A 22,841-nucleotide genomic window follows, 5' to 3' on the forward strand; every position below is an offset into this window, starting at 1 on the left:
GAGTTACATCTGTTTTTTATCAGCTAAAGAAATACTAGTGAAAAAAAGAGGTATACCTTTGTGAGCACCAGCTTTTGTTTAGAATAGTACTGAGTCTTTAAAAACACGTAGAAAAATAATAAAATTTTCATTTAATGAAATTGTTACTGTGGGTCATTTCACGTTAATCAAGTAGGAAGTATTTCTGCCACTTATGACAGGATTTATTGATATTTTTGATGTCTCAATGATACAATAAAATGTATCCCGTAATTTCTAAATGCCTTTTTCAGGATAATCCCATTTGATCTTAGTAACTTTTGGATTTTAAAAGACTCCTTTTTTCCCACCCTGGTTATTAAATTAATACTGGTCAGAGTGGAGAGCATGTCTCCAAATGTGGTGTGCAGAGCCCTGGGGGATTGCTGAGCCCCTTCTAGGAATTTTGCAAAGTAAAAACTTCTTTCATCATAATACTGATATATCAGTAATATAATTCATCGTAATACTGAAATAATGATACCTGCCTTTCCGCCCACTACACGGACATTTGCGGTGACGGCACAAAAGCGACGGTGAGTAAAATTGCTCCTGTGTTAGCACGAATCCAGGCAGCGTATCACATTGTACTAGTCGGTCATTGTGTTCTTCGTGACCAGCCACTGGGAGGGAAAAGAAATAGCCTGTGTCACTCAAGAACATCTTTGGTGGAGCAGTAGAAATCGTTAATCTCATGAAACCTGGACTTGAAATACACATCTGTTTAATTGCCTGTGAGGTAAAATGGGAGTTATGTATATAGCAACTCTGCTCTACACCAAAATGGGAAGTTTGTGTTGAGGAATAGTACTCGTATGATAGTTTAAGTCGAGAACCGAACTGGCCGCTTTTTAACGGAGCATCATTCTTACGTGAAAGAATGACTGACGGACCAACTAGTATCATTCAGACTTGTGTATTTGGAAGTCATTTTTTTTTTTTTTTGAAGATGAAGTGAGCGTGTCATTTCAAGGAAGATATTTGACAGTATCTTTCGTCAGTGATAAAATTTGGACTTTCAAGTGAAAATTAGAATTTTGGAAAACTTGTGTATGCCACTGTGAGATTGACAGCTTTCCAAGACTTAGACTTTTCCGATAAAATTTGATGGCAGTATGAACAAATGTGGTTTTTTAAAAATGCTGTATCCTGAAACGTGTTAACATTTTGAAGGTCTGCATAAGTCAGTGAACCACTATTTTCCAAATGACCAATGAAGGGTAAAAGATCCATTCAGCACAAATGATAGATGCATGGATTTTAATGGAACAAATACAAAAAGCTCACTGATAGAGTTACGTATTTCACATTACAACCACTCTTTAAGAAACTACCCCTTGTCGAGTTTTGATGTAGTATCAAAGAAGAATATCCACAATTATCTGAGAAGATTATTAAATTTCTCCTCCCCTTTCCAAATACATATTTGTATGAGGCCTGATTTTCTTCATACATTCTAACTGAAACAAGAGATTGCAATAGATTATACAAGCAGATATAAGAATCCAACTGTTTTCTGTTCAGCTAGATATTAAAAATTTAAAACAATGCCCTTCTTAATTTTTTTGGAGTCTATACTTATTTGTCATAAAAAATGTTATATTTATGTTAGCATGTAATTACTAATAACATGTTTATTATTTTTAAATGAATAAATAAATATATATTTTTCAGTTTTGATTTCTGATATGGTAATTATCAAAAGATATAACATAAAAGCTACTTTGGGTTCTCAATAATGTTTAAGGTTGTAAAGGGAAGCTGAGGTCATAAACTTTGAGAAATGGTGACTTAAGAGTATATTTAGGATGAGTTGTGCTCTCAAAATTGGGCCTGGTGACTCAGGATTATAGTTATCAGGAAATGAGGCATTATAGTTGCGATTAGCTATTGGCCCAGTTTACACTGAACTTATTTATACTGTTTTGGAACTGCATGAGTTACTTCCAGATGTCTGCTGTATAGACCACCTCTGTGTATGGAGTGCAAGGTTGGCATTTGGGAATTATAACTAAAGGCTGTTGCATTTGAAATATGTAAGCAACAAGATCTCTAGAGCCTCCTTATCAATAAGATCAGTATCCTTTTTGGATAAGCTAGTTCCCTTCTGAAAATATCCCCTTTTCCTTGAAGAGGAAGTGATGTACATTATAGGGAAACACACTGGACTCTTTGGATTTTAAAAAGTCGCAAAATTTGGTCTTTCTTAGCGTAATATGCCACTTGTTAACTGGAGTGGCTGAGACTTCAGTATTTGAGCATTTATGCTCATTGCCAGATTAACATCTTTCATCAGACTTCACAGAGGACATATTACCTGGTGGTGAAGAGTTTTGACTCTCAAATCAGACAGATCTGGGTAGAAACTGGCCCTGCCATTTACTATTTATATCATCTTGGACGTGTATGTAACTCAGTTACAAATTATTCTCAGTTTACTAATTTGTAAAATGGGACTATAACTATACTACCTTACAGGATTATGATGAGGATTAAATGACACAATGCCTGTAAATAAAGCCCGTAACACTGAGCATATCAGATAATTCTATAAATGTTAGCTGCTATTAACATTATCATTAATCATAAGTTAAAACTTGAGTGAAGAAAGTTCTAAAGAGCCCTTAGCTTTAAATAAGTTACTACCAATTATCCATTTTTAGGTACTTCAAAAAAAAAATATAGAACAAATGGGAGGGGCATAGATAAAAGCTGTCTAGTTACATAGAGTACTTTTCTGAATTTGTTTCTCTGTGTTGGAATCATTTCATTTCTTGACGTTACATTTTACTACATCAGTTTCACAAATAGCTACATGCCTTCTCTTTTAGTCTGAAGCAGTTTTAGGATAGGGTCTTTGTCTTATTCCTTATTCCTTACTTATGAATATAGAAGGTATACCAGAATGAAGGAGAAATATTTTGGGATTGAAAATGAGGTAAGACCCACCTATGAGTTCAATACCATAATTTATTAGCTATTTGAAAGAACAGAGTTATTTCCAAGTGTTGGCGGGGATGTGGAGAAAAAGGAACCCTTGTGTACTGTTGGTGTGAACATAAATTGGTACAGCTACTGTAGAAAACAGTATGGAGGATTTTTTTAGAAAATTAAAAATAGAAATACCATATGATCCGGGAATTCTAGTACTGGGTATTTACCCAAAGAAAATGAAAATGTTAATTTGAAAAGATATACACACACCTATATTTATTGTAGTGTTATTTACAATAGCCAAGATATGGAAGCAAGTCAAGTGTCCATCAATAGATAAATGGATAAAGAAGATGTTGTATACATTCTCTCTCTCTCTCTCTCTCTCTCTCTCTCTCTCACACACACACACACACACACACACACAGGAACATAAGGCAGCCATAAAATGATGAGATCTTATAATTTGTGACAATATGGATGGACCTAGAGGGTATTATGCTAATTGAAACAAGTCAGACTGAGAAAGACAAATACCATATGATTTCACTTATATGTGCAATCCCCAAAACCAAAAATGAACAAACAAACAAACAAAAAAGCAGAATGAGACCTGTAAATACAGAGAACAAAGTGATGGTTGTCAGAAACAGGGGGTTAGGGAGTGGGCAAAATGGGTGAAGGGGAGTGGGAGATACAGGCTTCCAATTATGAAATTATTAAGTCATGGGGATAAAGGGCACAGCATATGGAGTATAGTCAATGACACTGTAACAGCATTGTATGGTGACAGACGGTAGTTATACTTGTGGTGAGCATAGCCTGTTACAGAGTTGTTGAATCACTGTGTTATACACCTGAAACTGTAGCATTGCGTGTCAACTATACTCAAAAAAAATTTCAAAAAGGAAAAAAAAGAAAAGATAGTTATTTTAGCTGTAAAACCGGGTTGTTAGATAATTATGTTTCATAGGTTGTTCGATAATCATATGAAAAAATATGTGTGAAAGCACCTTGTAAAATATGTCAGTTATTCTCACCAGCCGTAAACATTTGTTGAATGAAAGAACAAACAGTAAAAACAAAACAAAACTTTCTGGTGGTACTAAACTTCAAGCTCATTCCTACTTTCAACACAATACAGATGAACCTGAATTAAAAGAATTAGATTCTCAACTTCAAGATGCTATTCAGAAGATGAAGAGGCTTGATAAAATATTGGTGAAGAAACAATACAGAGAAAAAGAAATTAAGAAGCAAGGTCTAGACCTGAGAATAAAGCTGTGGGAAGAACTTAAGGTAAGAGTTGTCTCACCATTGCTGATGTGGAAGAAATAATTTCCTCTAAGATGAGTAAGAAAAGCATGGACTGTGGTAGTATTAATGTGGTCTGCCTTTATTGATTTATTTTGTAGAAGTAGGATGGTGGTGTGTATATGTATGTGTGTGTGTGTTGGGGGGGAGGTGAGGGAGATCGTTTTCTGGAACTAGACAAGGTAACTTTGCAGAATTCCAGATTTCAGGCACCACACTGCCATGTTTATTTTCCATGGGCAGCACAGCAGACCTCTCTTACCAGTATCAGGGTGGGGTTCCTCCGTTTCTGGAGCAGAAAGTGATGTGGTCCCTACTTTCATCAAGTCTGTTTGCTGCTTCTTCAGCAAGCTTACGGTTTGGAGATAAACACATAAATATACACAAATTTAACCCCCTGGTCGCCATTATTTTTTAAGTAAACTTTTGTGACCAAGAAGTGGGGTGTTCACTGTTTCACATGCTGGTCAAGATCTCTTAGAAGCTGTAAAGTGCTTGTGGTCTGTGACCATGCTCTATTTGCTTCTGTCTCAGTACATCTCTAGTGCTCGATTAACTTTCCTTGGCCTTCTTGGACCTTTATTCTCTGTAGTATTGAGGGGTGGAAGTTGACCATATATTTGCTCTGACTTGATGTTTAGCCATTGGTTCATATTTGAACTTTGTCCCGTAAAGGAGAGCACTTTTAGGTAAGCAGCACTGTAATAACAGATGAGTTGTTTGTGATAAATTCTTCCTTCCTCAGTCGACTGACTTCAAGGACATTTCCTAGATGATGCTCTGCATTAATAATGAAGTGAGGAAGAATACATTTTTACAAGATTCCCAGGAAGACCATGGAGTAGAAAGCACCATACACAATGCAGTGATTTAAACTAGAGAAACGATTTGTATAAATTTGTCATAAAAAGTTAGCCTATCACTTATTCCTGTTGAATCTCAAAACAAAGTTTTACTTGTTTGGAAACAGGAATAATAATTGGACCCATAATAAAATATAGTATCAATCCTGAAATGTCTGAAACTATAATTTAATGATGGACCTTTAGGCTACTCATTAGTTATGGAAATATTAAACAGAAGCTGAAGAAGATTTAAGTGAGATAATGATTATATAATGATAGACATATATTACAACTCTGTTTGGGACTATTCATTGCTAGAATTTGTGCGAACAGGGATATTAATAGATTTCCTATTTAAAGAGATAAAAATGACCTGTCCCTTTTTGTTCAGGTCAATTGTGGAATTACAAATGACACAATTTGTAATCCATGTTGAAACTGTGCAAAATATCGAAAAGTGTAGTTGCCTTCTTTTCCTTGTTTCTCTTTTATTAGTCTGTAAAAACTAGTGAAGCTTTGCAAAGTAATGAGGAGATGGAAAATACAAAAAAGTTTCTAGCTTTGACTGCTGCATCAGAAGAAACTGTCGGTGAGTAAAATTTATCTTTTTTTTTTTTTTAAATCTCAGAGTCATAGAATATTTGAATTAAAGTAAAAATCCCAGTTAAGTTATTCTTTCTTTTTCTTTGTGAGTTTAACTCTTCTCTATGGGAAATGATCACATTAGGTAGGATTATATGGAACTTTCCTGAGCATTGGTAAGTTTCAGAGGCTTCTCGGGTTTGTACCTGTCCAAGAGTGAGGGGGACAGGGCAGTGAAAAATTGGGAAATAGACACAATATGTCTTTGCCTTTACTTCCTGTGCCTCTAAGAGGCCTCTAGACACCCAGTCTATGCAGTCTCCTAACTGCCTAGAATCCTCCCACGATGTGTCACTCAGGCTTCTGCCATCCCTTTCATAAAAATCCGTCCTATTTCCTGTTCTCTTCCAGTCTTGTTTTTGAGACCAGCCAAATCATTATGCATATTTCTAATTTGCCATCTGTGTGTATGTATATTTATCATTCTTCCTTTCCTCCTCCTCCTTCTCCTCCTCCTTTATCTTCTCTTCCTCCTTCTTCATCCAAAGAAGTGTGATAGAGTCATGTAGCCTTTAGCTTCCTTATACAGTGGTGAAAATTTGGGGGATTGGGAAGTAGTTGCTAGGTTTTTGGCAGGACGCTTTGGAAATCCTTCAGCCTGCATCACGTAAGTGGTTATCCAATACTGTTGGGGGGTAAAACTGACTCTAAGCAGGGGCCCCTGATTTCTCTGAGACTCCTGGGATCCATCTGTCTTTTGCAAAGTGAGTGTCTAACATTGCAGAGCCTCAAGAACCTGACTCAGACTATTGCTGCTGGTTAGCATGAGTTTTGATGTGAATGAAATTCCTTGAGGTTTGTTTCTTTCTGGACCCAGCGGTGAGAGCTCAAAAGCTGCTTGGGCCCAAGGGATTTGGATTTAGAATGCACCAAATGTTTCTGTCCAGGAAGTGGGTGCCCTATCTGGGTTGTCCTTTCTATGACTAAGGACTTAAAAAAAAAATGAATCTGAGTTTCTCCTAGACAGATGTATATCTAGATTGGCTTTGTTGAAATTTACCATTTATATATCCTAATTGAAACACCAAAAACTAAGGGCGCTTGGGTGACTCAGTTGGTTGAGTGTCTGACTTTGGCTCAGGAAGCTTCATGAGTTCGAGCCCCACATGGGCTCACTGCTGTCAGAACAGAGCCTGCTTTGGATCCTGTTTCCCCTCTCATTCCCTCCCCCACTCATGCTCTCTCTCTCGAAAATAAATAAAAGGCATTAAAAAAACCCCCCAAAATGATTTGCCTATTAAAATAACAGATCATTTACTTTCTACTTCTTCTATTTGGTTATAGAAATAATACATGCATAATCTGTATTAGAAAATATTGATAAACTGGAAGAAAAAAAATCACCTTAATTCTTAACTTGCAGAGATAATCATTATTAATATTTTTGTTTACTCTTTATCTTTTGAGACATTTTCCATGCAGATATCTATATATATTTTAAAAATAAAAATGAGATCAAATTATATGTATGGTGTTTTGTAATCTGTTTCCTACTAATTTTTATCTCATGGGCACCCTTAGCTGTCAGTAAGGACAGAACTGTGTGATAGTTTGTTTCCAAGATGTTTGCCATAGTTCCTTCCCTCTATGATGTTCATTCCAGTCCTTGATAGGGATGGGATCTCTTTCTTCCTGTATTTTCAGTCTGGGCTGGGCTAGGACTACGTTGACTGATAGATTACAGCAGAAGTAATCCTACACCACCCGTTCCAGCCCTTGCCGTTAAAGGACTGGCAGTTTCGGCTTCTCTTTTTAGAAGGCCCACTCAGAGGAAAGCCAGCCATCCTGTAAGGAGTCAGACTACCCTGAAGCTGCCATGCTGTGAGAAAGTCCAAACAAGCCATATGAAGTCTACCCAGAGGATGTGATACTGGCCAGTTCTGACCTACAGTGAGTTCAGTAGTGTTCTACCAGAACTCACGTCTACCTGGAGCCTCAGTATGTGACCTTATTTAGAAATAGAATCTTTGCAGGGGTGCCTGGGTGGCTCAGTTGGTTAAGCATCTGACTCTTAATTTCAGCTTAGGTCATGATCTCATGGGTCCTGAGATTGAGCCCCATGTCAGGCTCTGCGCTGACAGGAGCCTGCTTGGGATTCTCTCTCTCTCTGCCCCTCCCCCACTCGTGCTCGCTCTCTCTCTCTCTCTCTCTCTCTCTCTCTCTCTGTCTCTCAAAAATAAATAGATAAACAAACAAACAAAAGGAAATAGAATCTTTACAGATGTGATTAGTTAAGATGAGATCTTACTGGATTAGGTGGGCCCTAAAGCTGAAGTTTGGTGTTCTTGTAAGAAAAGAAGACACAGAGACACAATGACGTGGTTAAGAGGAAGGTGATGTGAAGATAAAGGCAGAGCTTAGAATGATGTAGTTACAAGCCAAGGAATGGCAGAGGTCGTTGGGAGCCACCAGAAGCTGGGAAGAAGCAAGGAAGGATTCTTCCCTAGAGACTTCAGAGGGGCATGGCCTTGCGGACATCATCATTCCAGATGTCTAGCTTCTAGAACTGGGAGAGAATAAATTGCTATTGTTTTCAGCCATCCATTCCACAGTTACTTGTTACAGCGGCCCCTGGAAACCGATACACTGACTGGTCAGCATCTCAGTGCCGGCACCAGAGATGTGAAAGAAGGAGCCACCTTGGCCATTGCATTCCTAACAAATGTCATATAGAGGATAGCCAAGGCCAGACACATGGTCTCAGGTGAGCTGCCACAGACATCTCCAGCCCAGTGCAGCCCCCGAGCTGAGGCCTCCTTCATGGTGGAGCAGGGGCATATCATTCCTGGTGTGTCCCTCATATTACTGACCCACAGAATCATAAGCATAATAAAATGGTCACTGTTTTGTGCCACTAAGTTTTTTTGTTTTTGTTTTTTTTCTTTTTCTTTTCACTTTTTGTTGTGGAATAATGTTAAACTTACAGCAAAATTTCAAAATAGTACATAGAGTTCCTGTTTGCTCTTTACCCAGCCTCCCCTGATGTTAGTATCTTGTGTAACCGTAGTACAGTTGGCCTTTGAGAAACATGGGTTTGAACTTCGTGGGTCCATTTATATGTGGACTCTTTACAGCACAGTACTATAAATGCATTGTCTCTTATAATTTTCTTTTCTTTAAAAAAAGTGCTTTTAATGTCTATTTTTGAGAGAGAGGGTGGGACACAGGGTGTGAGCAGGAGAGGGGCAGAGAGAGAGGGAGAAACAGAGTTCAAAGCAGGCTTCAGGCTCTGAGCTGTCAGCACAGAGCCCAATGCGGGACTGGAACCCATGAACCGTGAGATCATGACCTGAGCTGAAGTTGGTTACTTAACCGACTGAGCCACCCAGGCGCCCCTCTTACGATTTTCTTAATAACATTTTCTTTTCTCTAGCTTAATCTATTTAAGAATACAAGATATAATATGTTTAACATACAAAGTGTATGTTAATCGACTGTTTACATTATTGGTAAGGCTTCTGGTTAACAGTAGGCCATTATGGGGCGCCTGGGTGGCTTTGGTTAAGTGTTAAGTGTCCGACTTTGGTTCAGGTCATGATCTCATGGCTCGTGAGTTCAAGCCCCACATTGGGCTCTGTGCTAATGGCTCAGAGCCTGGAGCCTGCTGCAGATTCTGTGTCTTCTTGTGTCTCTATGCTTATGCTCTGTCTCTCTCTGTCTCAAAAATAAATAAATATTTAAACAAACAAAAAAACTCAGTAGGCCATTAGTAGAGTCTTTGGGAAGTCAAAAGTTATGCATGGATTTTCAACTACATGGGGATTTGGCACCCCTCACCCCCATGTTGTTCAAGGGTTGACTTTACAGTGATCAACATTAAGTTAACATTCATATAATTCTATTAAACTACAGACCCTCTTAAAATTTCACCGGTTTTTCCTTTTTATTTTCTAGTATCCAACCCAGGATCCCCTTTTGTGCTTGGTTGTCATGTTTTCTTAGTCTCTTTTCTTTCTTAGTCTCTCTCTTTCTAAGTCTCTTTCTTAGTTATTCTAATTTGTGACAGTTCCTCGATCTTTCCCTGTCTCTCATGGTCTTGATGCATTTGGAGAGTAATGGTCAGCTATTTTTTAAAATATCCTTCAGTTTCAGTTTGTCTGATGTTTTCCCTTGATTAGATAGAGTTAATGCATTTTTGGCAAGAATACCCCAGAAGTTATGGGCTCTCGATCAGTCACGCTCAGGGTCCCTAAGGTTAAGTTCTGATGTTACTGGTGATATTAACCTTGAAAACTTGGTTAAGGTAGTGTCTGCCATGTTTCTCTATTGTAAAGTTACTAATTTTCCTTTTATAATTAATAAATATCATGGGCGAGATACTTTATGCAAATATCTTTCCTCAAACTGTTGTCCATTAATGTTAGTATCCGTTAGTTGATCTTGCCTGCAATAATTATTACTGTATGACCCTAAATTTTGGGTGATTTTTTTTCATGTAACAATAGATAACTGGAATGATTTGCATCAGCATTTAAAAAAAAAATTTGAGGGGCGCCTGGGTGGCGCAGTCGGTTGAGCGTCCGACTTCAGCCAGGTCACGATCTCGCGGTCCGTGAGTTCGAGCCCCGCGTCAGGCTCTGGGCTGATGGCTCGGAGCCTGGAGCCTGTTTCCGATTCTGTGTCTCCCTCTCTCTCTGCCCCTCCCCCGTTCATGCTCTGTCTCTCTCTGTCCCAAAAATAAATAAAAAACGTTGAAAAAAAAAAATTTGAGTCGGGGAGCCTGGGTGGCTCAGTCAGTTGAGCGTCTGATTTCTTGATTTCAACTCCGGTCATGGTGTCATGGTTAGTGAGATCCAGCCCCGTGTTGGGCTCTGTGCTGACAGCACGAGGCCTGATTGGGATTCTCTCTTTACCTCTATCTCTGCCCCTCCCCTTCTCATGCTTTCTGTCTCTCAAAATAAGTAAATAAACGTTAAGAAAAATAAAAAATAAATTTTGAGTATAGTTGATACAATGTTACATTCATTTCAGATGTACAACATAGCGATTCAACATGTCTATACATTATTATTTTTTTTTAAAGATTATTTTGAGAGAGAGAATGAGCAGGGGAGGGACAGAGGGAGAGGGAGAGAGAGAATCCCAGGTTGCTTTGTTCAGATGATGTGCGTCTGACACAGGGCTTGATCTCACCAACCACGAGATCATGACCTGAGCCAAAATCAAAAGTCGGACGCTTAACCAACTGAGGCACTTAGGTGCTCCCTACATTATTCTGAGTTCACCACAAGTATAGCTACCATCTGATCTGACACGTCACTATTACAATGTCATTGACTATATTCCTTATACTGTGTCAGCATTATCTTTAATGACTGTATATTAATTCCCTACATAGATGTGCCATAATTTATTTAACTAAAATTCTGCTATTAAACATTTAGGTTATTTCTTTTTTTTCAATTTTTTTCAGTTATACATAATGCTGCAATAACATCCTTAAGTAATTATTCCATTGTTACCTTCTGTGGTAATTGAGAAGCTAGGTTGTGGGGAACCTGGGTGGCTCAGTCGGTTGAGTGTCCACCTCTTGATTTTAGCTCAGGTCATGATCCCAGGGTTGTGGGATCAAGCCCCAGTCTCACTTCTTGCTGAGTTAGAGCCTGCTTAAGATTCTCTCTCTCTTCCTTTGCCCCCTCCCCTGCTAGTACTCTCACACTCTCTCTTAAAAAAAAAAAAAAGAAAAGGACAAAAGCAAAAAAAAAAAAAAAAAAAAAAAGAAAAAAAAAGAAAAATTAGGTTGACAACTAGGTTGAAAAAGAAAAAATGCCTCCCAAGAGATATCCATGTCACATTCCTAGAAGCTGTGAATGTTACCCTATTTGGAAAAAGGGTCATTGCAGATGTGATTAAGTTAAGGATCTTAAGATGAGGACATAATCCTGGAATATGGAAGAGAGCTCTACATGAGCTCATAGGTATCCATCATAGGTATCCTCATAAGAGAGAGGCAGAGGGAGAAGAGGCACACAGAAGAGAAGCCACATGAAGATTGAGGCAGGGATTGGAGTGGTGTGGCCTACAGCCAAGGTGATGATGGCAGCCACCAGACACTGGGAGAGGCAAGGAATGAAATCTCACTGAGGGCCCCTGGAGAGAGTGTGGCTCTACCGACACCTTGACTTTGGACTAATGGCCTCTAGAACTGTGAGAGAATAAATTTCTGTTGTTTTAAGTGACCAAGTTTGTGTTAAACTGCGACAGTAGCTACAGGAAATGAATACATCTTCAAAGAGAAATCACTTAGTCAAAGGGCTTGGGCCTTTTAAAAATTGTATCCATATATAAAAATATTTTTAATTTTTTTAATGTTTATTTATTTTTGACAGAGAGAGAGAGAGAGAGAGAGAGAGAGAGAGCGCATGAGTGGGGAAGGGGCAAAGAGAGAGGGAGACACAGAATCTGAAACAGGCTCCAGGCTCCGAGCTGTCAGCCCAGAGCCTGACGCAGGGCTTGAACTCACGGACAGCGAGATCATGACCCGAGCTGAAGTCAGATGCTCAACCAACGGAGCCACCCAGGTGTCCCTAGATTTTTATTCATATTGACTTATTAAAAGGTTTTACCAATTTAGACAAACATTGTACCAAATACAAATCAAATATTGTATCTGAGAATTGTTTTTGTATACCCATGATAACAATGGGTTTAATAGTTGTTTTAAAGCTTTTTTTAAAATGGAGTCACAATTTATACCTCTGTGATAATCAAGGAGGTTGAGTATTCTTTTAGCCATTTTGTGAATTAATTGTTCTTTTATGAAATGAAGTATTCCTTTTTATTGTTTAGAAGGACTACTTTACATATCAAGAATACTAATATTTGACAGTCATAAATATAAAAAACATTATTTCTAATTTATTTTTAGTTTTGTGGTATTTCTTGCTCTCCCAAACTGAATATTTTTTTAGTTAGCTAAATCAGTCATTTTTTTCTTTTTAAAATTTTAATGTTTATTTATTTTTGAGAGAGAGAGAGAGAGAGAGAGAGACAGAATATGAGTGGGGGAGGTGCACAGAGAAAGGGAGACACAGAATCTGAAGCAGGCTCCAGGCTCTGAGCTGTCAGCACAGAGCCCGGCATGGGGCTCAAACTCATGAACCATGAGATCAAGACCTGAGCCAAAGTTAAGCCGAAGCTTAACCGACTGAGCCACCCAGGCACCCCAGTCATTTCTTTTCTTTTATCCTTGACTGTTGTTCCGCTTAAAAAGTCCTTTTCCGGTGTAAGATGACATAAAAGTGTATCTGTGTTTTCCTTTAGTACAGTTATTGTTTTATGAAAATTAAAATATTAGTCTACTTTGAACTCATTTTGTTGTCATATATGAGGTAGAGAGTTGATTTGGTGGTTCCCCCCACCCGCCCACCCCCAGTTTGTTAGCTAGCATCAAAAGATCACAAATAACAGAAATAAAATCAAAGAGTCACCACGGTAGTAATTAGAAGTTTATCATGCACACATGAAAAAAGTCAGCTTGCAAACTGGGAACACTGAAGCCAAAACATGGACTGAGGCTCAGGAGTATTTTGTTATAAAGCAGAATGGTTACTTCATATCAATTTTGGAAGACACTAAGTTTTACTTATGATTTCTAGAGGCCTAAGCAAGAGATGATCCAGGTCAAGTTACTCTTGCAAAAGAAGCTAAATTACGTTTTGTTTGTATGACTAAACTGGTGTTGTCTGCTCAGATCATTTCTAAGGTTTCTCTCTATTTGTTTTTGATTTTAACACTGGTTACCTCAGTACCTTTTACTGCATAATCCATCATTCCCTCATTTATTTGGAATGCTAACTTTATCATGAATTGGGCTTGTTTCCAAAATTTCTATTGTCTTCCATTATAATATTCCTATCTGTTCTAATGTTAGCATTGCACTGTTCTTACTACTGTAGCTTTATAATACATTTTATTAGGGCAGGTATATGGTCTTTTTCGGGAAGTTTTTTTGCAAGAACATGCTTTTCTTAAGCCTGTTTTTCTCGTTGAGAGTTGTTCAGTTGTGAGTACACTAAGAAGAAAGACTGCAAAGCACCTCTAAGGTTATGGCTATTTATAGAATGCTGTTTTACTCCCTTCAGTGTCTGAAGGCTATGATGTGAATATAACCTGTCTTGAAAAGTACAATTTCTTATATTTTCCTTCACGTCTGTCAGTAATTCTGTATCTTCATAGACTCAGGACTTCCAAATAAAGAACATGGACTTCCAAATAAAGAACTGGATGTTACAGTATCTCAGCATCTATATTTCAGAAAGCTGGAGCTAAATGCTGATTTCTCTAATGGATGGGGCATTTCTAAGAGGCATATGTACCTCCTGTGGTTGACTCCAGAGCAGGGACTGTAAAATAGTAAGGGGGTCTTTTGACGTTAACCTTTCAGGCATAGAGTTCACTATTAAAGGAACTTTTGGCCCTGCAGGGCAAGACTTTTGTTATCAGTTGTCTTTTCTTCATTTTTTATTTTTTTAAGTTTATTTTTTTATTTATGTTGATAGAGATATAGAGAGCAAGCAGGGGAGGGGCAGAGAGAGAGGGAGATGGAATACCAAGCAGGCTCCGTGCTGTCAATGCAGAGCCTGATGTGGGGCTTGAACTCATGAACCATGAGATCATGACCTGAGTCGAAATCAAGAGTTAGACACACAACTGACTGAGCTACCCAGGTGCCCTGTTGTCTTTTCTTCAGAATTAAAGCAGAACTATCAAATACATTTCATTTTTTTGAAAGTTTGTTTTATTTTGAAAGAGAGAACGTGACCAAGTGAGCGGGGGTAGGGCAGAGAGAGAATCCCAAGCAGGCTCCACTCTGTCAGCCTGGAGCCCAATGTGGGGCTCGATCCTGTGAGCTGTGAGATCATGACCTGAGCTGAAACAAAGAGACGCTTACCCAGCCGAGCCACCCAGGTGCCCCACCAAATATGTTTTGTTTTTAAAGCTCATGCCATGTACATTTGGCTTAAACCTATAGAGCTCACGTCTCTGGAGTCACATGACTAGTATAGGCCCTGCAAACATTTACAGTGATGTTAGATTAGTACTAATGTTCTGACATGGAAATTAATTGGATTTTATGAGCTGAAAACTGGAGTTACCAGGGACCTGAAACCTATGTTCAGGGAGAACCACTGGTTTAAACATTATCATGTTAGAGTTTCAGTTCTTAGATTTTGAATTCTTAGTCAATTATTGTGTACTGGCAGTGTTTATCGTGCTCAGAGAAGATGAGATGCAAAAGTAGGGTTGATGTAAAAGGAAATGGGAATAAAAGATACTATTAGGTGAACCAAATGTCTATTTCTTTTCACTCTTGCTACTTACTGTCTTGAGATCACGCCGGACTAGTGCACCAGTGAAGAGATGATATTACTGTGTTCCTGGCTCTTGAGATTTAAGTAGATTCTTTTTGCTTTTTTGGTGACTGGTCTTTTTTAGAAGGCAGATTCCTTAATGAAATTTCCTGTTTTTTTTTTTTTTTTTTTTTTTTTTTGCATCCTAGGCATAAGTGTAACAGTCACATATCGATTTGATTTCTAACTATCTTAAAAACCATAGGAGATATTTACTTTGGACTGCATCATTAGCCTGATTACATGCTTTTTCTTCATATTTTACATAACATGGTTATTACTTCATTCTAGAAGAGGAAATTTTTGGAATCCTGTTTAAGAAAGGTATTATTAGTAGAATATTTTCACTGCACGTATGAAAGAAATGAAGAGAAATGCGAGAGTCCAATTTGACCACATAGCAGTGATTTTACAGTTTCAAATTCCTGCTATTACAACATAGCCACGTATTGTAAAGTGGTGCAAAACTACCTACATCTGTTCTATTTTGAGATTAGTTTCTTTCCCATGTTATTCACTGAACTTTGGCTATCTCTCTTAATTAAAAATATAAAATTGAAACAAATAATTACTTTGATCAAGCCTATATATAGCTGTAAGTTTTCAAGTAAAATGTTTCTATGAAAACAATTCAATTCTTTTGCCCTGTTCCCCTCCATAAGTTTTTCTTTGTTACCGGGAAAGCACAAACCCTTGTAAATTATCCAGTAGGTGGCAGCATCTAGTTAAAATATGCACTTTAAAAGAGTGGACTTTAGAGCCAGACTGATTTAAACTTGAACTTTAAACACGTATCTACAAACATACCCAAACCTCCTTTCTGCCTCTTTTCCCTTTGGAAAAAGGGAGAAATTCTTAGGATGAGTGTTCTTTTTAAAAATTTTTATTATTCTTTTGGTGGGCAGGAGCAGTGAGAGAGAGAGAGAGAGAGAGAGAGAGAGAGAGAGAGAGAGAGAGAGAGAGAGAGAGAGAATCTCAAGCAGGCTCCACATTCAGGGCAGAGCCTGACATGGGGCTTGATCTCACAATCATGGGATCATGACCTGAGCTAAAATCACAAGTCAGATCTTAACCGACTGAGCCACCCAGGCACCCTAGGATGAGTAGGGTGCTTTCTTCCTTGTCTCCCTAGTCATTTGCTTAGCCTTTTATTTAAGAGTAATTTGAGGGACTTTGGGCAGGTGGAACAATGACAATTTCCAACCTGTTTTCCAGCTCCCCAAACACCAAATACATCCTAGCCTCCTGCTAACATCACAAAGAACCAACAGCAAAACAAATGAAAAGATACTTATTGTTGAGTTGTATATTTAGTTTTATTGATAGGTACTAAACACAAGTGGGGCCTTGATGCCAAGAGAAAGATAAAAACCACATTAGATTTTTTTTTTTATCACATTTTGACTCTATAATCCAGAGTTAATAACTTCAAGTTTAAGTACTGTTTGAAGTAGACAATAAGTAGACAATATTGCACTTGTTAGAGATCTTGGAAATATTTTACAAGTCTTTCCACCCCATTTTTGAGGGACTGCTTTTACATTTTTGTAGAGAACTCTGGTGAAAATCAAAACTGTATCATACTCGGAGTTTCCCCTTAGTTTTTAGAATTTCTCTGATGGATAGAGATAGAGTTCGTACTCTCTGAGGCAGTGATAGGATTGTTCCTCATCAGTGTTTTTAATGGAGGTCATTCCTTCTTCCTTTGTTACCTTCCTTTGTTACCCTGACCTCTTGTGTTTCCAGCTCCAAATTTGTAAGTGCATGTAAGCACAACAACAGTGGCATCTTAATCAATCAGGCTTCTAATGGCCGGTAAATACCTCTGTGATTTTCTGTGAAATACAGGTATATGCTACTTCTGCTCGTGGGTGTTAACACTGAATATTCTAAGAAAATTCTCCAGCTGTGATTTGCAGAGGATTGAGGGAGAAAATCACTTGCGTTAACCAGTATAGCTAAGGAGTTTTGGCTTTTAACCTCTGCTACAGTCTCAGTATTGCCTACTGATGTCTTTTGCATTCTCCAAAGTGGCTATTGCAAATTATTCTGGTTGTTTAACCTCCTACTGTCTTCTGCAAGTCCTTCACTTTGGCCTGCTTACTGTCCAGAGAAAACAATCACCTCGGTGGGAATCCCTTTCACATTCTATCCTTCTGTCCCTAAAGTGCACTCTGACTATACTCCATCCCCCATATTTCTTACCTCAGAGTGAGACAAGGTGTTGTTCTCCAAGGCCAAGGTCAACGATGTCCCATCCCTTTCACTCTGCCCCTGGCTCCTGATCCATCCATCATTCTGTGTCTCACGTAGAGCTTCTATCTCTCCTTCTCTGTCTCAGTTTACTATGTTTGAATCTTCTGGTCCTAAAACAGAAAAGAGCCATCAAACCAGCCAAAGATACAGATAGAACCTCCTCCCTGGGTTCTTCACCCTGCTCCCAAACAGGTACCACTCACTTTCCATCCTCTCCTTAAAGGTCAGACTTCTTGAAAGAATAATCCACACCTACTGGGGCTACCTGGTCAATTTCCATTTACTTCTCAACTCCTCGGTGGTCTGTATTTTCTCCTTTCACACAACAGAAACTACCTCATCAGGAGTCCTCTTAGATTCTAAACCTGGTGGCATATTTCCAATTTTTATCCTCTGTGACCTCTCTGTAGCATCTGGCACAGATAGCCAGTCATGGACCCGTAACATTTTTACTGGTATCGTTATTTCCTTCTGGCTTTCCTCTTTTTCTTCTCCCCTCTCCCTTACTTCCTAGTGTTGAAATCTGTTCCTCCTTTTGTATGTTTCTTCTATCTGGATTAATGGTTTCATCATCCATCCAGTCTTTGTGATGGTTAATTTTATGTGTCAACTTGACTGGATCATGGGATACCTAGATGTCTGGGTTAAGCATTATTTCTGGGTGTATCATCCAGGATGTTTCCAGGAGAGACTAGCATTTGAACTGGTAGACTGAGTTGTGTACATTACCCTCCCCAGTGTGGGTGGGCATCAGCCGATCTGTTGAAGGTCTGAATAGAACTCAAAGATGGATGAAGGAAGGATTTGCCCTCTTCTGCCTGACTGCTTGAGTTGGGACATTGATCTCTTCTGGCTCTCAGTGATAATTAAATTACCTGATCAATTCTAATTATCTTTAGTTGTTTGCTTTGAGTCTTGTTAGTTTATGATCACCTGGAAAGTGTATGAATTTTTGTGTCCTTTTCAATAATTATTCCTATTCTGATAACTTCATGAAGACTTAGTGTTGAAATTTATGAATGCCTTTTATTATCTATTTAAACAATCATAAAATTTTTCTGTCTTGACACACTAATGTTTAAAAATCAATGTATTTAAATGCTAGGAAAGTCTTTTATTTCTGGGTCAGTGTTTCTTGGTTAGAGAGGATTATTCTTTTAATTTAGTACCAGATTTCAATGGCTGAATTTATTCAGAATTTTCACGTCTGTATTTATGAGATTTATAATGAGATTTTCTGTGTGTGTGTGTGTGTGTCCGTGTCCATGTGCACGTGTGTTATGGGGTTGATGTTAGAGGTGGGGTTAGGAGGTGTGTGCCTATGCTTTGTTAGGTTATGTTCACTTCATAAAATGATTGGGGCTGGATGTTCATTTATTTCTATGCTTTGAAATAGTTTATATAACATGGGGATTATCTGTTCCCTAAAAACTTGAAAGATTTCACTGGAAAAACCATCTGGTTCAAATAATTCTTGGAGGCAATTCACTGACTCTTTTCTTAGCTTCTTTCATATTTACTATTATATTTCACTTTTCTCATCTTCTGAGTCAATTCTGGCAATACATCCATGTCTGGGAGATTCCAAAATATCCATTTCACCAAGATTTAACATTTTACTAAAAAAAATTTCGTATAGTATTTTAAAAGATTAATTCTCCTTGTTTATTACGTTCCGTATTCTTATTTCTTTTTTTTTTTTAATTTTTTTTCCAATGTTTTTTATTTATTTTTGGGACAGAGAGAGACAGAGCATGAACGGGGGAGGGGCAGAGAGAGAGAGAGGGAGACACAGAATCGGAAACAGGCTCCAGGCTCCGAGCCATCAGCCCAGAGCCTGACGCGGGGCTCGAACTCACGGACCGCGAGATCGTGACCTGGCTGAAGTCGGACGCTCAACCGACTGCGCCACCCAGGCGCCCCAACGTATTCTTATTTCTAATTTCATTTGTGTTTTCCTTCTCTCCTTTTAATCTAAAATGTTTTCTTTTTTAAAATTAACTTTTTATTTTAGCACAGTTTTAGATTTACAGAGAAATTAGGATGGTAGTATAACGATTTCCCATATACGTGCAGCCAGTTTCCCCTATTATTACCAGAGTATGGTACGTTTGTTATAATTAATGAACCAATATTGATACATTATTATTAACTAAAACCCACACTTTATTCAGACTTTAGTGTTTACCCAATGTTTTTTCTTCTGCTCCAGGGGCCATCCAGGATAGCACATTGCATTTAGTCCTCCTGTCTCCCTAGGCTACTCTTGGCTGTGCCCTTTCTCAGACTTCCCTTGGTTTTTTTTTTTTTTTTTTTAAGCTTTATTTATTTATTTTGAGCAAGAGAGAGAGTGAGCGAGTGAGTGTGGGGTAGAAACAGAGGGAGAGAAAGAGAATCTCAAGCAGTCTTGCACCATCAGCACAGAGCCTGATGTGAGGCTTGAACCGACAAACCTCAGGATCATGACCTGAGCTGAAATCGAGTTGGATGCTTAATTGACTGAATCACCCAGGCACCCCCTGACTTTCCTTGTTTTTGATGACTTTGACAGTTATGAGGAGTACTGATCGAGTATTATGTGGAATTTCCAGAAATTGCAATTTATCCATGCTTTTCTTATGGTTGACTAGGGTTGTATGTTCTTGGAAGACTATAGAGTTAAAATGCCATTTCCATTTCATCACATCATAACTGTCAACATGACTCATCACTGTTGATGTTAACTTTGATCACCTGGCTGAAGAGGTGTTTGTTAGAGTTCTCCACTGTGAAGTTCTTCAATTTTTCCCCCTTTCCATCCTGTCTTCTTTGGAAGGAAGTTACTGTGCACAGCCCTTACTTGAGAGGTGGGCAGTTATGCTTCACCTCCTTGAAGGCAGAGTATTTACATAAATTATTTTGAATTATTCTGCATGGGAGATTTGTCTTTTCTTCCCATGTATCTGTTTATTCAATCCTTTATTTATATCAATATAGACTTGTGGATATTTATTTTATACACTGGATTTTAATCTAATATTACTTTATTTTGCTGCTCAAATTTTTCCAGCTTTGGTCATTGGGAGCTCTTTCAGTTGACTCCTGTGTCCCTTTGATGTGCCTTCAACAACTGTGGGTTTTGTTTTGTTGTTGTTGAACACTTCCTTACTTTCTGGCACTACAGGATGCACCAGACTCAGCTTGTGTATTTCCTATCTGAGACCTAGAATCACTTGTCTCTTCAAGGGGCCCTGGTTCCTCTGACTGGAGAAAGATATTAGATACCAAGATCTGGATTCTGGGTGTGCTTGTTTCTAGGGGGGAGTCACTGATTCTGAGCCTCTGAGAAAGGAAATATTTGTGGGTATACTAACCTGTTGTATGCATTATTTATAATTTTTTTTTTAATGTTTATTTAGTTTTGAAGGAGAGAGAGACAGAGTGTGAGTGCGGGAGGGGAAGAGAGAGAGAGGGAGACACAGAATCCCAAGCAGGCTCTAGGCTCTGAGCTGTCAGCACAGAGCCTGACGTGGGGCTCGAACTCACAAACTGCGAGATCGTGACCTGAGCGGAAGTCGGACGCCCAACCGACTGAGCCACCCAGGCACCCCTGCATTATTTTTAAATAGTACTTTTTTTTATAAACTACTTTTTTGAGGTGGGGGGGAGAATGAGCAGGGGAGGGGCAGAGAGAGAAGGAAGAGAGAGAATCCCAGTCTGGCTCCACGCCCAGTGTGGTATGACTATGAGATCAAGACCTGAGCCGAAATCAAGAGTTGGACACTTAAGCGACTGAGCCCCCCAGTCGCCCCTAAATATTTCTATGTGTAACCATCTGTATCTATGTTAAGCTAAACATGAGTTTATACTGAGATCTCCGACTTTATTATTTTACCACATGAATCATTCTAGCCATTTCCCCTTCATTACCTGTAATCTCCACTCCCAACAAGGAGAAACCTGGCTCTCACCATTGGCCCTTCATTCACCCATTGCTCACTTCTACGATACGTGTAGTCATATCAAAACTGTTCACCTGTACCCCTATAGGAAACAATCAGCTGGAGTCCAGTGCTCAGGTGCCATCTCTACTGCCTTTAGGCTTGCAGACTCCACTCATTTCCAAAGTTACTCAAGGTGAACGCCTTTTTCCTCTGCCCCCTCCAGTGAGATCGCTTCAGAGATTTGTAACATACTTAGATTGTTTGGTCACATTCTACATTCCATCCTGGGATTCTATGACATCTAATAAGAATTCTAATTCTAATTCACATTCTAATAATAGTTTGAAAACTTTCATGCCTTAAGATTCACTCTTTGTGCTGTGAAGTTATAGGTTGTCAAATGTGCGGTGTCATGTAAACAGTATTAGACTATCATGCAGAACAGTTTTACCCCTGTGAAAAATCCCCGGTGTGACTTCCCATTCAACTCTCCCTCCTGCCCCTGCGCCCCTAGCCATTCTGGTCTTTTCACTGCCTCTGTAGTTTGCCTTTTCCAGAATGGTATGTAATTAGAATCATACAGCACGTAGCCTTTTCAGATTGGGTTCTTTCTCTTAGCACTCTGCATTTAAGATTCATCTGATGTCTTTTTGTGGCTTGAGAGCTGCTTACTTTCTTTGTCCCTGAATAGTATTTCATTTTATGGATGTACCACAGTTTGCTTATACCTTCACCTATTGAAAGGCGTCTTGATTGCTTCCAGTTTTTGGTGATTATGAATAAAACTGCTTTACACATGGTATGCATGTATTTTTGTGGACGTAAAATTTCCATTTAGGTAAATATCTAGGAGCAGGATTGTTGAAACATATAGTAACACTGTTTGACTTTGAAAGACACTGCCTGTCTTTCAAGTTAGCTGTACAGTTTTATATTCCTATCTGCAAACAATGAGAGTTCCTGTTGCTTTGCATCCTTGGCAGCAATCAGTATTGTTTTTTGTATGTTAGCCATTCTAATAGGTAGATAGTAGTATCTTATTGTTGTTTTAATTTGCATTTCCCTAATGACAAATGATGGTATCTTTCCAGATGCTTATTTGCTATTTGTATATTTTCTTTACTGAGTTGTCTGTTCAGATATTTTGCCCATTTAAAAAATTGGATTATTGTGGGGCTCCTGGGTGACTCAGTCCATTAAGCGTCGACTTCGGCTCAGGTCATGATCTCATGGTTCGTGAGTTCGAGCCCCATGTCGGGCTCTGTGCTGACAGCTCAGAGCCTGGAGCCCACTTCAGATTCTGTGTTTCCCTCTCTTTCTGCACCTCCCCTGCTTGCGTGCTGTCTCTGTCTCTCAATAATAAATAACTGTTAAAAAAGTTGAAAAAATGGGATTACTGTTTTCTTCTTTTTAAGTGCTTTGTATATTTTGGATATGTGTTTTGTAAATAATTTCTTTAAGCCTGTGGCTAGTTGTTTCATTCTCTTTACAGTGTCTTAGGTAGAGCAGAAGTTTTTAATTTAACGAAGTTCAATATATCAATTTTGTTCTTTCAT

At 38.6% G+C, this 22,841-nt stretch overlaps 1 protein-coding gene and 1 long non-coding RNA gene across 4 annotated transcripts in view; one reads left to right on the top strand and one right to left on the bottom strand.

The window, feature by feature from the left end:
• The window catches only part of FSIP1 (fibrous sheath interacting protein 1), a 197,624-nt gene that overhangs the window by 12,710 nt on the left and 162,073 nt on the right, over nucleotides 1–22,841 (top strand). For all 3 annotated transcript variants that reach the window (XM_058738238.1, XM_058738237.1, XM_058738239.1), the window contains exons 4-5: nucleotides 4,097–4,251; nucleotides 5,607–5,700. In XM_058738238.1, coding sequence (XP_058594221.1) covers nucleotides 4,097–4,251; nucleotides 5,607–5,700 — 249 coding nt within the window. The remainder of the gene's footprint in view (nucleotides 1–4,096; nucleotides 4,252–5,606; nucleotides 5,701–22,841) is intronic.
• On the bottom strand, nucleotides 513–21,506 carry LOC131516773 (uncharacterized). The gene is made up of 3 exons (XR_009264227.1): nucleotides 21,378–21,506; nucleotides 17,312–17,472; nucleotides 513–641 (listed from the first exon to the last, which is right to left on the bottom strand). It is a non-coding gene; the product is annotated as an uncharacterized LOC131516773 (long non-coding RNA).

Source organism: Neofelis nebulosa, chromosome 7 (genome assembly GCF_028018385.1).
Source record: "Neofelis nebulosa isolate mNeoNeb1 chromosome 7, mNeoNeb1.pri, whole genome shotgun sequence".
Taxonomy (NCBI): domain Eukaryota; kingdom Metazoa; phylum Chordata; class Mammalia; order Carnivora; family Felidae; genus Neofelis; species Neofelis nebulosa.